Raw genomic sequence first — 16,044 nt, 5'->3', positions numbered from 1 at the left:
AACAGTGGCGCGTATTCATGGACGCCAAGGGAAGCCAGGCTTCCCCCAAAAATGTAACAACATTTTTTATTTATCTTTCGTCTCTCTGTGTTTCATTATTTTCCTGAGTGTTGAGCTAAACTGAGCGAGCTTTCCTGGTAAAAAAAAAGTGTCAGCTTGGATTTGGCGTCTCTCCTATCAAATCGCTTTGAGAGCATACATCATTAACAGAAACAACTTGAATTGTTGCATCTCGTTGTGTTGTTGTCCTCCGGTGGCTAGCTAACTAGGTAGCTAAACTTGGCCCTTTCCTAAATTATCCATGGATGGAGATAGGGATTTGGACTTAATTCTTCGTATAATGGCGATTCTGATCCAACAATACATTGTTGTGCATCTGGCCTGAGGGGATGGAAGTTCAATATGTACAGTAGCTAGATGTGGAAGGCTAATGTTAACTAGCTAACGTTGCCCATAAATGGAAGTTAGGCTAGCGGGCAAGCACTTAGCCTGGTAGCCTAGGACAACAAAAAATACAAGCATGTACTGTATGACAGAGTGATAGACCGTTTCGTCAACATGAAAGAGAGGAGGATGGCATTGGCGTTTCTCTACAAGTAGTGTGAGTCAACATGTTTTTCTTGCACAAATTCATGCGCGCAAAGAGAAATCAGAACCATGGACAGCCACATCATATTTAGCTAAATTGGACTAAATTGTTTTTGGTATCTTTTAGTCGTCCCTGTATTAGACTAAGCAGAGGTGATTTGATGATGTTGAAATGTTGAAGTTGAAATGGCGCTGGAATAGTAGAGGCAGCTCCGGTTTGCGGTAACTCTTCTAAATCAATAGTTGTCAGACAATGTCGAAAACATTAACTTGCTTAAGCATGCTGTAGGTCATCTGTTACATGCAATATGCTTTGTGGACTTCACCGGAGAGATGTTGCTCTCCGGTTTTGTGATAAAACAAAGGTGTGGGTTAATTTATTCTGCCACTGTCTTATTATTGTCCTGGCCTTTAGGCCTATATATCACGTTCGCAAGGCATATGAATTAACAGCAAATAACGCAATTATCATAACACATACAGTATAGGTTGTAATATGGGGGTGGGGGGCTTCCCCACTGATTTTACCCAATCACCGCTACTGAGAGGGAAGCTAATCAAGCTGTCTAGTTTTGAGGGGGTTGGGAGCAGTGTCTGGGGGTGGAGGGGTGAGAGGGTTGACGTCTGTGTTCACGAGTTCTGACCATACCTCAAAGCTGATTTGAACAAGAACAAGGGTGCTGCCAGCCAACCCACAGACCAACCTTTCAATGGTAATCCAATGGTTCCTGCTAAAGTTCGCTACATAAACAAAGCAAAGTTTCAGTCTCCTGAAACTTTATCAGCACAGGGCACATGGAACATATTTCTGTTCAAGGGATCTGAAAGACATTCTTGAAAGGGTCCTGAAACCTGTACTCATTACAACCAGATGCAGGGTATTAATCTTGTTCCCAAACACAGGCAGGGGAATTAGAATCACATCAGGTACTTTCATCTGTTAACGAGGTCCCCCTTCTTCCATTTACCAGTCAGACTGATCCAGGAACTGAACAGAGCTAAGACCAGAGGAGCGTAAATGTCAGTTACAGATGAGATTATGTCATCCCTTTGTCAGATGACAGCGAGTAAACTGCAAACCACAACAGCTGACTTTCCAAGCCCTTTGAGTTTAAAGGCAATTAAGTCTGGTCTTTTGTCTCACAGTCACAACATTATCAGATCAATAAATGTTCCTGTTACCCAGGAGCCCAAACAAAACAGTCAGTTTCCTTCAGGGACTCCTGTGGGAGTTGGACTAACCAGAGAGAAACTCCATAGCAGGCAAAAGATTCAGAGAAGGGAGACTGTCCAATCAGCCAACCAACACTCCCCCACACACACACCTGCTGAAATGAAACAAACTATCTCACAGACAGTCACAGGCTCTCTCTCTTTTTAAAGAAATCAATCGAGGAATCCAGTGGAAAGTTCTCATCATGTCCACTCTGGTTTTCCCTCTACTCATAATGCAAGGTTTTCAATCCAAGCTTTACAGATGTGAGACTAAGCATTGGCCCGTATGGTTAAATAAGAATGGGTATAAATTGGTCTTAGAGCACATTGCAAAATGCCCCAAGACTACCGGTATAGATTACAGTGTCTTCCCAATCCCAAAATGAACCCATCGCCACCGTCCCAACAGAACACTGAGACAGTCAGACATGATAGATACAGTCCACCAGGATTCATTTCCTTAAGATCTGATTAAGACTGGCATGTCCAGGAGCATAGTCTGACCACAACTCTCCAGAGCCATATTATACACAGATTCTCTAGTCTACAAAGTATGATTCTGTCCAGAGCTATCCAAATATACACACGATCACACATCATCACAGTCCCCCAGTGCTGAGAAGTAGGAGAGTCAGGAGACCACTAGCAGCTGTCCTCAGTGGTCTCAGACCCCAGACAGTTCTACTTGACTATGTTCAGGAAGTCTCCACACACACGCATGTACACACACACACACACACAGGCATGCTTGTAAACACACACACACACACACAGGCATGCTTGTAAACACACACACAAACATGCACAGACGTGGACACACATACACATGCACACAGACAATGTAGCAGGATGTTTGCCTCTGGGAGAAATAAACATGGGTCGAGAGGGTTAATTTCCTCATAGCCAGAGGAACATTATTCAAGCAAGGTACCACAGAAAGAATGCCCTGGGCTATTTTTTCTCTCTGCTAACTAGCATGTCATTACAAGGAGACTCCGAGAGAGAGAAAGAGAGAGAGAGAGAGAGAGAGAGAGAGAGAGAGAGAGAGAGAGAGAGAGAGAGAGAGAGAGAGAGAGAGAGAGAGCGAGAGCCTCTGGGAAAGGAGGAAGAGTGTCGAACAGTGTCTCTCTCTGTATAACTGACAGATCTAGGGGACAATTGAGGACTTCATATGTGCAGTATCAGTATCTTTACAGAGTGATAAAAACAGAATCTCAGTCAGCCAACTACCTGAAAGTGGCTAACCCCTGGAACCCCACTCTCTTACTTGAACTTGATAAATGTCATGCTGCGACACCAGAAATGTTTCTGTTCTAACAGATAAAACGGAGCTGATCAAACTCAGATGGGGTGTAGCTATCGGCTGACTTGGAAGGAACATACAGTATGTGTGAGAGACATTCTCTGACTTTCACAGCTCAGTCATTTTGCTGCATAATCCACCAAAAGCAAGAGATCAGCAAATTCCCCAGGTACTGTCCATGATAGTCTTTTCACAAAAACACCCTGAACAAAATCAGCCTTTTCTGGCTAAAACCAGATGTGACCTGTCCACAGCATTTCATCGTACCTGCTCATTTCCTGCTTCCTTACTTCCTGCGGACCGACGTGCCGTTTCACCAAAGCCCGGCCGTTCAAAAGCGTAATGAAGTGAGACAGAGTAGTGTTCACAAGAGCCGTAAACGTAGCCAATAAGACCGGGCCACCTGGCCAGAATAAGTCTCAGACCTATCATGTGTTTAACACGTTGCTGAGAGTGCTGAGGCCGGGGCATCAACCCACAACACATAGCATCAACGCTGCAAACCGCGTGTCACAATCTGAAGGATTGCATTAGCATAGCGTCCTCTGACATCAGTGATTAGAAGCAGGGGGACGATTGGTCCCCACAGCAGCGAAGGAGGCGGTGTCATAGTTTAAACCTATGATGAGTGCTGAAAAGAAGGAGGAGGGAGCGAATCAGCAGTGTGTACCGAGTCTCCCTAATGTGATGGTCGAGCCAGGCTTCACTTACAGGCTTCTGTCAGTGTGCTTTCTCCTTGTGTCCGGGCCTAGAGAGCGTGAGTTGTGGTGAAAACAAATAACGCCAGATCCCTGGCATCTTGTCACGTCCTGACCATAGAGAGCTCTTATTTTCTATTGTAGAGTAGGTCAGGGCGTGACTGGGGTTTTTTCTAGTTATTATTTTCTATGTGGGGTTCTAGTTTAGTTTTTCTATGTTTGGGTGTTTGGTATGATTCCCAATTAGAGGCAGCTGGCTATCGTTGTCTCTAATTGGGGATCATACTTAAGTAGCATTTTTTCCACCTGTGGGTTATGGGATATTGTTTTTGAGTTAGTGCACGTAGCATCTCTGTAGTCACAGTTCGTTGTTAGTTTATTGTTTACTTGTTTTTGTCTTTGCTTAGTTTCACTTTCTAATAAATAATGTGGACCTCAACATTCGCTGCGCCTTGGCCTGACATTTATTCCAACGATTGTGACACCTCTGTAACCCAATCGCCGTTCTTTCTTTTCACACTCCCTTACTGTCTGCCTCTTTCTCAGGAGCAAAGGTGATCTCAGTATGAGTAACAAGACATTGGTTTTAATGGTCCTTCCACACGCAGTGCTGTGCTCACTGTTTCCTGGTGTGAAAGTACTCTGTGAACATCACACATCGCATTTTTGAGGGAATTGGCCAGCGCTTGATGCTGTGCAGAATCACTATTCAATGAATGTTCTTACAGTTGAAGTCGTAGGTTTACATACACCTTAGCCAAATACATTTAAACTCAGTTTTTAAATATTCCTGACATTTATTCCAAGTAAAAATTCCCTGTCTTAGGTCAGTTAGGATCACCACTTTATTTTAAGAATGTGAAATGTCAGAATAATAGTAGAGAGAATGATTTATTCAGCTTTTATTTATTTCATCACATTCCCAGTGGGTCAGAAGTTTACATACACTCAATTAGTATTTGGTAGCATTGCCTTTAAATTGTTTAACTTGGGTCAAACTTTTCAGGTAGCCTTCCACAAGCTTCCCACAATAAGTTTGGAGAATTCTGGCCCATTCCTCCTGACAGAGCTGGTGTAACTGAGTCAGGTTTGTAGGCCTCCATGCTCACACACGGTTTTTCAGTTCTGCCCACAAATTTTCTATAGGATTGAGGTCAGGGCTCTGTGATGGCCACTCCAATACCTTGACTTTGTTGTCCTTAAGCCATTTTTCCACAACTTTGGAAGTATGCGTCGGTTAATTGTCCATTTGGAAGACCCATTTGCGACCAAGCTTTAACTTCCTGACTGATGTCTTGAAATGTTTCTTCAATATATCCACATAGTTTTCCATCCTCATGATGCCATCAATTTTGTGAAGTGCACCAGTCCCTCCTGCAGCAAAGCACCCCCACAACATGATGCTGCCACCCCCGTGCTTCACGGTTGGGATGGTGTTCTTCGGCTTGCAAGCCTCCTCCTTTTAGCTCCAAACATAACGAAGGTCATTATGACCGAACAGTTCAATTATTGTTTCATCAGACCAGAGGACATTTCTCCAAAAAGTACGATCTTTGTCCTCATGTGCAGTTGCAAACCGTAGTCTGGCTTTTTTAATGGCGGTTTTGGAGCAGTGGCTTCTTCCTTACTGACCTGCCTTTCAGGTTAAGTCGATATAGGACTCGTTTTACTGTGGATATAGATACTTTTGTACCTGTTTCCTCCAGCATCTTCAGAAGGTCCTTTGCTGTTGTTCTGGGATTGATTTGCACTTTTTGCACCAAAGTACGTTCATCTCTAGGAGACAGAACGCGTCTCCTTCCTGAGCGGAATGACGGCTGCGTGGTCCCATGGTGTTTATACTTGCATACTATTGTTTGTACAGATGAACGTGGTACCTTCAGGCATTTGGAAATTGCTCCCATGGATGAACCAGACTTGTGGAGGTCTACAATTTTTTTTCTGAGGTCTTGGCTGATTGGATGAATGTTCCCATGATGTCAAGCAAAGAGGCACTGAGTTTGAAGGTAGGCCTTGAAATACATTCACAGGTACACCTCCAATTGACTCAAGTGATGTCAATTAGCCTATCAGAAGCTTCTAAAGCCATGACATCATTTTCTGGAATTTTCCAAGCTGTTTAAAGGCACAGTCAACTTGTGATACAGTGAATTATAAGTGAAATAATCTGTCTGTAAACAATTGTTGGAAAAATAACTTGTGTCATGCACAAAGTAGATGTCCTAACCGACTTGCCAAAACTACAATTAGTTAACAAGAAATTTGTGGAGTGGTTGAAAAACGAGTTAATGACTCCAACCTAAGAGAATGTAAACTTCAATTGTACATCCAAAATAGCTACTTATGAGTTCAAGATCAGTTAACCTGTACAGCACCTTTCTCAGGCCGACAGCACCTTTCTCAGGCCGATCCTATTGAATGCGTTGATTGCTTGTCTGTACAGTGAGGGAAAAAAGTATTTGATCCCCTGCTGATTTTGTACATTTGCCCACTGACAAAGAAATGATCAGTCTATAATTTTAATGGAAGGTTTATTTGAACAGTGAGAGACAGAATAACAATAAAAACCAGAAAAACGCGTATCAAAAATGTTATAAATTGATTTGCATTTTAATGAGGGAAATAAGTATTTGACACCCTCTGCAAAACATGACTTAGTACTTTGTGATTACCAACAAGGGTTTTGCCACATAGGTATACTTTCCACATTATATTAACTAAACTGAATAAAACACTTACGGTATCTGCATAAGCTGTGCTGGTCATTAAGACAACAAAAAGACTACAATTATCTTACCAAGGGAGAATCGCCATAGTATTCCAACCACCACACTCACATCTAGGTCAACCCAAACCTGAATGCTGTGCTAGAGAGAACCAATAAAGCATGGAGAACATTATACAGCTTCCCTCTCCCCAGTCTTCTTGTCCTTAATAGGTTTAGTCAGAAAGCCAATGTAACAGTCTTCGTCATCCTCGGATGAAGGGGAAGAGAAATCAGACCAAAATGCAGCGTGGTAAGTGTTCGCCATTTTAATGTTAAAACTGAACACTAATGCGACAGGCAAACAAAAGAACAACCGAACAGTTCCATCAGGTGCAAAACACTAAACAGAAATTAACCACCCACAAAACCCAAAGGAAAACAGGCTGCCTAAGTATGGCTCCCAATCAGCAACAACGATATACAGCTGTCCCTGATTGAGAGCCATACCCGGCAGAAACAAAGAAATACCAAACATAGAAAAAAGGACATAGAATGCCCACCCCAACTCACGCCCTGACCAACCAAAATAGAGACATAAAAGGATCTCTAAGGTCAGGGCGTGACAGCCAAGGCATGGTTCTGCAGGGCTAACTCTACTGCAGCAAAGCAGAGACAGGTAGGCCAGGATCTCTGAGCAACACAGCACAGCACAGCACAGCACAGCTTCATTACTCTGAGTGAGTTGACAGAGCTCTTGGCAGGTTGAAGCCTCTCTGCTGACCTGGGACACGAAACCAAGGAAAATGCTCAGGAGCAGAGTAAAGCAGACATTTTATATGGTTTCAGCTCTGATAATCAACGCTCCACTGCTGGAGTGGGCCATATTCTGAAACTACATGGGAATAACCTTGGAATAGCACTTGGAACATTGGAGCATGTGCGTATGAATGTCCATTGCTTTTAGAAAATATTTTTTTTAAAAGGGGGAGAAGTCTGTCAGTGAGCTGCATTCAACCACATCCACCAACTCAAAAAGCAGCTCACTTCGATCACACCTTTAATCCCAATCACACCTTGCATCTATATGTATATTTTTGATTCTAAAAATACACTAAACCTGGAGCAAAACCTTACAACTTCTAAACCTAACCCTTGACCTTTTTATGCATTTGACTCAACACAGAGGAACAGTGTCCCTCTCAGTGAGAGCTGGCTGAAAATGGCTGCTGCCCTGCTTTAACCCTTCTGGCTGGAGAGGAGGATAAATCTACTCTGAGAGGTGGAGGAAGGAAAGATGTTAAGGGAGAGAGGAGGAATAAGAGGTCAAAGCTGCTGTGTTCACAGACAGAACTGAATCACAGGATGCTAAAAACCTTGACGGAAAAGAGTCAAGGCTTATCTTTGTCCCCCTTCCCTGTCACCTGACTAATGTGTGTGTCCCTCTGTTGTTCACCCTTCCATGAAAACCCAAGCAGCTCTTTCCAAACAAACGAGCGGGGCAGCCATCAGAAACAAACACTGATGCGTCCCTGTGAAATGTCACAGCCGGAGGAAGAGCAACAAAGAGAACCCCTGGCAGGACCTTCCTCCTGCTGTGTGTGTGTGTGTGTGTGTGTGTGTGTGTGTGTGTGTGTGTGTGTGTGTGTGTGTGTGTGTGTGTGTGTGTGTGTGTGGCGTGTGTGCGTGTGACAGTGTTACAGTGTGTGTGAGTGCCTGAGTGCATGTTTGCGTGCGTGCATGCATATGCATGGGAAGGGGGTGTAACTAATTGTTCTCTGTTCTCTCTTGGCGGGAGTCTTCCTTAGAACATCAACTAACAAACGTTGTCCTCTCGCTGTTGGCCGTATGACAGAGTGTTAGGGGTCAGAGGGTCAGAGGGAAAGGAGAGCAGATCAAGAGATGTTCATGAGAATTTTAAAGACAGGAAGAATAATTCTGGATCAGGTTACTTCTCATATTTACAGTCCACAGTCCACTAGTATGCTTTCATATTTTATTATTTGGGCCTGCAAAGTAGAACTGTACTTGTTTCATAGTTAAGGTGCTGGGAGGGGTTCAATAGTGATTGCTTGCTGATTAGCTTCAATAAACATGAAGGACGTGTAGGCTGGACTACTGCAATGCTTCTAGGCTGGACTACTGCAATGCTCTACTTTCCGGCTACCCGGATAAAGCACTAAACAAACTTCAGTTAGTGCTAAATACGGCTGCTAGAATCCTGACTAGAACCAAAAAATGTGATCATATTCCTCCAGTGCTAGCCTCCCTACACTGGCTTCCTGTTAAGGCAAGGGCTGATTTCAAGGTTTTACTGCTAACCTACAAAGCATTACATGGGCTTGCTCCTACCTATCTTTCCGATTTGGTCCTGCCGTACATACCTACACGTACGCCACGGTCACAAGACGCAGGCCTCCTAATTGTCCCTAGAATTTCTAAGCAAACGGCTGGAGGTAGGGCTTTCTCCTATAGAGCTCCATTTTTATGGAATGGTCTGCCTACCAATGTGAGAGACGCAGACTCAGTCTCAACCTTTAAGTCTTTACTGAAGACTTATCTCTTCAGTAGGTCCTATGATTAAGTATAGTCTGGCCCAGGAGTGTGAAGGTGAACGGAAAGGCTGGAGCAACGAACCGCCCTTGCTGTCTCTGCCTTGCCGGTTCCCCTCTTTCCACTGGGATTCTCTGCCTCTAACCCTATTACAGGGGCTGAGTCACTGGCTTACTGGTGTTCTCCCATGCCGTCCATGGGAGGGGTGCATCACTTGAGTGGGTTGAGTCACTGACGTGGTCTTCCTGTCTGGGTTGGCGCCCCCCCCTTGGGTTGTGCCATGGCGGAGATCGTTGTGGGCTATACTCGGCCTTGTCTTAGGACTGTAAGTTGGTGGTTGGAGACATCCTTCTAGTGGTGTGGGGGCTGTGCTTTGGCAAAGTGGGTGGGGTTATATCCTGCCTGTTTGGCCCTGTCCGGGGGTATCATCGGATGGGGCCACAGTGTCTTCTGATCCCTCCTGTCTCCGCCTCCAGTATTTATGCTGCAGTAGTTTATGTGTCGGGGGGCTAGGGTCAGTCTGTTACATCTGGAGTATTTCTCTTGTCTTATCCGGTGTCCTGTGTGAATTTAAATATGCTCTCTCTAATTCTCTCTTTCTCTCTTTCTGTCTTTCTCTCGGAGGACCTGAGCCCTAGGACCATGCCTCTGGACTACCTGGCATGATGACTCCTTGCTGTCCCCAGTCCACCTGGCCGTGCTGCTGCTCCAGTTTCAACTGTTCTGCCTGCGGCTATGGAACCCTGACCTGTTCACCGGACGTGCTTGTTGCACCCTCGACAACTACTATGATTATTATTATTTGACCATGCTGGTCATTTATGAACATTTTAACATCTTGACCATGTTCTGTTATAATATCCACCCTGCACAGCCAGAAGAGGACTGGCCACCCCTCATAGCCTGGTTCCTCTCTAGGTTTCTTCCTAGGTTTTTGGCCTTTCTAGGGAGTTTTTCCTAGGGAGTTTTTCCTAGCCACCGTGCTTCTTTCACATGCATTGCTTGCTGTTTGGGGTTTTAGGCTGGGTTTCTGTACAGCACTTTGAGATATCAGCTGATGTACAAAGGGCTATATAAATACATTTGATTTGATTTTGATTTGATTTGACCACTGAAGCTTTACAGAATCCTAGTCATTGGCCCATACTCACAAAGTGTCTCAGAGTTGGAGTTCTGATCTAGGATCAGGTTCCCACCTGTCCATATATCTTATTCATTATGATCTAAAAGGTCAAAGATCCTAGATCAGATCCTACTCTATGGGATGACTTTATGTCAATATAGGCCCTGGTGTCCAGACAGGCAGTGTCTGTTCCATCTGTGAGAACCTCAAACTGCACATACCCTCATTAGATTCCAGCTTGCAGACTGGAGGACAGAGGATCGAGGTAGGGTTGAGTTTAAAAATATATATATATTTCACCTTTATTTAACTAGGCAAGTCAGTTAAGAACAAATTCTTATTTACAATGATGGCCTACCCAGCGAGTTAGCCCCCCAGCACCCGGGGCAGCAGCCTTCAAAGGACCCATTTTCTCCCATAGTGCACTTCTGCCACCTCTAATTACCCAGCAACCCCCATTGATCCGATCGCAGCCACAGGAAACCCTCATTTATGTTCAAAGTGAAAGCACAAGGTCTGCACTGTGTCCATTAGGACTTTACCAGTTTTTTCTCCTTTAAGGATATAGGTCAGTCTCTAGGGCTGGACTCACTAATCTACACACAGCCTCACAGCTGTAAAAAGGATACATCGCAAAGCGGTGGCTAGTGGTTTCAGGGTGGACACTGAAGGTTAAAAAACGTTGACCTTTACAATGTTGACGTGTTTAGTCGAAAAGGATTCTGTGTTTTTCTCTGGCCTCTCATTCACTCTTTCTCACACTCTCTCTCATTCTCTCCCTCTCCCTCTCTGTCTCTCACACTCTCTCTCACTCATATCTTTACCATTCTCTCACTCCTCTTCTCTCTCAAAACCCCCCAAAACCATGGCAAAGTGTCCACAACATGTTCTCTGACTCCATGATGACTCACTCACCATACTGGCAGCGTGTTCCTTGGAAGCCTACAGGACACTGACAGATCTGGTCACCTCTCTCAGCACACCTGCCCCCATTGAAGCAGGTAGTAGCAGCACACACCCCTTTAGAACACAACGCACATCAGTCACTCCAGTAACACCTGCAAATGCTCATACACATCATGGCACGACAACACATGAACAATTCATTTAATATGTACGATAGCGCTAAATTTGTCCATAGATAAATGTGTTAATACAAAAATAATATTCAGTGTTTGACTTTGAACTCACGGTGCAAACAGCCCCTCTCCTTGCCCCTCTGTGTCCACCCAGGGCAGCACCTGTACACCCTGTGCACATCCATACTGTACACCTGCCTGTAGGCTGTGTAGTAGCCTGTTCTGCAGAAAGGAAACGACATACAGGTGTAGGATCTTAATTTGATCAACCTGTTGCAGGAGAACTTTCCTTCAATGCAGGAAATGTTAAACTTGTAGTGTATTTGAGGTTTAAAAAGGCTTCTGAAGTTTGTCATTTCCACTTTGACATTTCAGACTTGATTTTCCCTCAAACCCTACATAAATGTGCAATCATTATAATCTACACAACAATTCACATTTCCTGTTGCTGCAGGATTATTTCCCTGCTGTAGCAAACTGGCTCAAATTAAGATCCTACATCTGTATGAGCCCAGTTATGATAGGAGAGACTGAGTACAACTATCTAACAACAACAACAACAACAACAGGGTATTGGAGAAGATGTGCCACTCACCTCCTTTCGTAGCCAACACACCAGCGGTGGCCGGTGCAGCCTTGCTTCCAGACCTTGACCATCCGAGTGAAGGCCTGGACACAAGGCTGGCGTGCACCCAGCATGGACAACTCCTGCTCCGCACACACATTAGGCCTGCAGAGACACAGAGAGGATGGTTCAGTCTGTAACACTTTACATTAAGTAGCTTGTATACCTGTGTAGTAACACTATAATTACTCTGGGTACTAGGGCTACATTGTTATATACCATGTTGTTATCATCAATTTAATCACTAATTTACAACGGCATAAACATGGAGATGAGCGGTTTAGATTAGAGTTCGACTGATTATGATTTTTCAACGCCAATACCGATACCAATTATTGGAGGACCAAAAAAAGCCGATACCGATTAATTGGCGGTTTTTTAAATGTATTTATTTGTAATAATGACAATTACAACAATACTGAATGAACACTTATTTTAACTTAATATAATACATCAATAAAATCAATTTAGCCTCAAATAAATAATGAAACATGTTCAATTTGGTTTAAATAATGCAAAAACAAAGTGTTGGAGAAGAAAGTAAAAGTGCAATATGTGCCATGTAAGAAAGCTAACCTTTAAGTTCCTTGCTCAGAACATGAGAACATATGAAAGCTGGTGGTTCCTTTTAACATGGGTCTTCAATATTCCCAGGTAAGAAGTTTTAGGTTGTAGTTATTATAGGAATTATAGGACTATTTCTCTCTATACGATTTGTATTTCAAATACCTTTGACTATTGGATGTTCTTATAGGCACTTTAGTATTGCCAGTGTAACAGTATAGCCTCCGTCCCTCTCCTCGCTCCTCCTACCTGGGCTCGAACCAGGAACACATCGACAACAGCCACCCTCGAAGCAGCATTACCCATGCAGAGCAAGGGGAACAACTACTCCAAGTCTCAGAGCGAGTGACCTTTGAAACGCTATTAGCGCGCACCCGGCTAACTAGCTAGCCATTTCACATCGGTTACACCAGCCTAATCTTGGGAGTTGATAGGCTTGAAGTCATAAACAGCACAATGCTTGAAGCACAGCGAAGAGCTGCTGGCAAAACGCACGAAAGTGCTGTTTCAATGAATGCTTATGAGCCTGCTGCTGCCTACCACCGCTCAGTCAGACTGCTCCATCAAATCATAGACTTAATTATAACATAATAACACACAGAAATACGAGCCTTAGGTCATTAATATGGCCGAATCCGGAAACTATCATCTCGAAAACAAAACGTTTTTTTCTTTCAGTGAAATATGGAACCGTTCCGTATTTTATCTAACGGGTGGCATCCCTAAGTGTAAATATTCCTGTTACATTGCACAACCTTCTATGTTATGTCATAATTACGTAAAATTCTGGCAAATTAGTTCGCAACGAGCTAGGTGGCCCAAACTGTTGCATAGACTCTGTGTGCAATGAACGCAAGAGAAGTGACACAATTTCACCTGCTTAATATTGCCTGCTAACCTGGATTTCTTTTAGCTAAATATGCAGGTTTAAAAATATATTCTTCTGTGTATTGATTTTAAGAAAGGCATTGATGTTTATGGTTAGGTACAGTCGTGCAACGATTGTGCTTTTTTCGCAAATGTGCTTTTGTTAAATCATCCCCCGTTTGGCGAAGTCGGCTGTCTTTGATAAGAAGAAATAGTTTTTACAGTTCACAACGAGCCAGGCGGCCCAAACTGCTGCATATACCCTGACTCTGTTGCAAGAGAAGTGACACATTTTCCCTAGTTAAAAGAAATTAATGTCAGCAGGCAATATTAACTAAATATGAAGGTTTAAAAATATATACTTGTGTATTGATTTTAAGAAAGGCATTGATGTTTATGGTTGGAGCAACGTGTACCTAAGCGATTACATGCAATGCAGGACAGGCTAGATAAACTAGTAATATCATCAACCATGTGTAGTTAACTAGTGATTATGATTGATTGATTGTTTTTTAGAAGATAAGTTTAATGCTAGCTAGCAACTTACCTTGGCTTCTTACTGCATTCGCGTAACAGGCAGGCTCCTCGTGGAGTGCAATGTAAAGCAGGTGGTTAGAGCGTTGGACTAGTTAACCGTAAGGTTGCAAGATTGAATCCCCGAGCTGACAAGGTAAAAATCTGTCGTTCTGCCCCTGAACAAGGCAGTTAACTCACTGTTCCTAGGCCGTCATTGAAAATAAGAATGTGTTCTTAACTGACTTACCTAGTTAAATAAAGGTGTAAAAAAGGGGAAAAAATCGGCAAAATCGGCGTCCAAAAATACCGATTTCCGATTGTTATGAAACTTGAAATCGTCCCTAATTAATCGGCCATTCCGATTAATCGGTCGACCTCTAGTTTAGATATCCTTCAAGTTATTAGTGATGGATACACAGGACAGGAGAGGGTCAGGGTTGAGAGAGAGTTTTTACTCTCCTCAATCTGACATCAGAGTTGCTGACTCTTATCATGAACCACCCAGCAGCACCAGACCCTCCAGCGTCTTGACAGGTGCCAAGTGTGTGCACCCCAGATGAGGTGTGTGTGTGTGTGTGTGTGTGTGTGTGTGTGTGTGTGTGTGTGTGTGTGTGTGTGTGTGTGTGTGTGTGTGTGTGTGTGTGTGTATCACCCAAGGAGCACGCCGACACAGGGGAAACACTGACACAATCCAAGAGGAAGCAGTTGCACACATTCCAACAGACACAGTAACATACATTACCTAGATGTACTATCTTATGTCTATTCACAGCACCAGCTAGACCTGGGAATTTAGCAATTGGATTGAATTCAGCAATAATTGGCCATTGTTAGGAGTATCTCATTGTTTAGCTCAAGGCACGCTATATGGCTTGTGTGTTACCTGCTGAGGGCTCCATAATGTAAAGTAAAACCATTCTATCTGCATCTGTAGTCTGGGTTTTGGTCTGTTCTCCTTTAGAATTCCCTAGACTCATGTTCTCAAATACTCTGCTAGAGTTGGACAGTGTTCCAGATACCCAATAAACAACCAATAAAACTCTCCAGGCAATACCAGTTTCTTATCTCATAAGAGAAAACATGTCAGAATGTGTGTGCTTGTTTGTGTGCATGCATGACTTTGTGCATGTCTTCCTGTCCGCCAATGAAAATGCCAAGGTATTCAGCAGCTGAATATCTACATACCATCCATCATAAATATATCAAGATGTTGTCAGAACACAGATTTATAACACACTTTTGTCCAACGGTGTATTTCTGTATCTGCACACACCATCTGTGTTCAATAGACAGCAGGCTAGGTTAATTAGCTAAGGGAAGTTATAGGCTCTTATAGTCATGTAAATATCCTTCTGAATGCGTGGCCTGCACACGCTCATTCTTTTCGCGAAGTCTCTTGAGAAATGCACATTCCTTTACATCCTCAGTATAATAATGATCATGCTTGCCGGGTAAAGTAATATGGTTTATTTTACGTGGGGTCCACAAAGGGCGACGCCTAGAGGACAAATGCATGCAGATTACTGTTGTGCAGTCAAAAAAGAGAAGAGTACAGATAAAACGTTCGTATCCAACAGTAGAAAACAGTGACAACAAAGCCTAATAACCATGATTAGAGGCTGTGATTGATCCCTTTAACCAAAAGCATGTTGAAACATGCTGCAATAACACATTTTCCATTGAAGAGCCGCGAAAACCAAATGGAGTATTTATTCATTTGGTTATTTACAGACTCAAATGTTGAAGTGTCTCAGACACAGACACATGGAGGCTGTAGTGTGCTCACGTATTAGATGACTCAACATACAATATTCGAGCAACTCTAAATTCACTCACATGTCAGGTTGTAACTCCAGAGATGATGCGATGCGCGCGGTGTCCAGTGCTATCATACACCACATTAAAAGGTCCAAGAACATTATTCATTCACACATGGAAGACTACAAAGTAAAGCGTGATGTGGTGAAGGTAAATATCTCCTATAGTCCCGTCAAATAATGATGTGCATCCTGTCTCTGACTGTGAACGCATCGAAACAGGACTACAATGCTTCCAGATTGTCCCGTGTCTAGAGAGTTTGAGAGAGGGTCTTCTTGTCCTCAGCTTGCATCCATCCCCCTTCGTCGTACGAGCTCTATTCACAAGAGTTCCGGAGTACCACCCACGAGCACTAGAGGGTCCCTATCATCACCAATGAGATCGATCTTAA

General features: G+C 43.4%; 1 protein-coding gene across 2 annotated transcripts in view; it reads right to left on the bottom strand.

Moving 5' to 3' along the window:
- LOC106580945 (uncharacterized) overlaps positions 1-15,995 on the bottom strand; it is a 99,189-nt gene extending 83,194 nt beyond the window's left edge. For both annotated transcript variants that reach the window (XM_045703653.2, XM_045703654.2), the window contains exons 1-4: positions 15,672-15,995; positions 11,859-11,993; positions 11,376-11,485; positions 11,100-11,204 (exon numbers count right to left, since the gene is read on the bottom strand). In XM_045703653.2, coding sequence (XP_045559609.1) covers positions 11,100-11,204; positions 11,376-11,485; positions 11,859-11,993; positions 15,672-15,754 — 433 coding nt within the window. In that variant the 5' untranslated portion in view covers positions 15,755-15,995. The remainder of the gene's footprint in view (positions 1-11,099; positions 11,205-11,375; positions 11,486-11,858; positions 11,994-15,671) is intronic.
- Positions 15,996-16,044: the final 49 nt, after the last annotated feature.

The sequence above is a fragment of the Salmo salar genome, chromosome 20 (assembly GCF_965601325.2).
Source record: "Salmo salar chromosome 20, fSalSal1, whole genome shotgun sequence".
Lineage (NCBI taxonomy): Eukaryota > Metazoa > Chordata > Actinopteri > Salmoniformes > Salmonidae > Salmo > Salmo salar.
The sequence above is the reverse complement of the archived record's forward strand: the minus strand, read 5'-3'. Positions and strand labels throughout refer to the sequence as shown.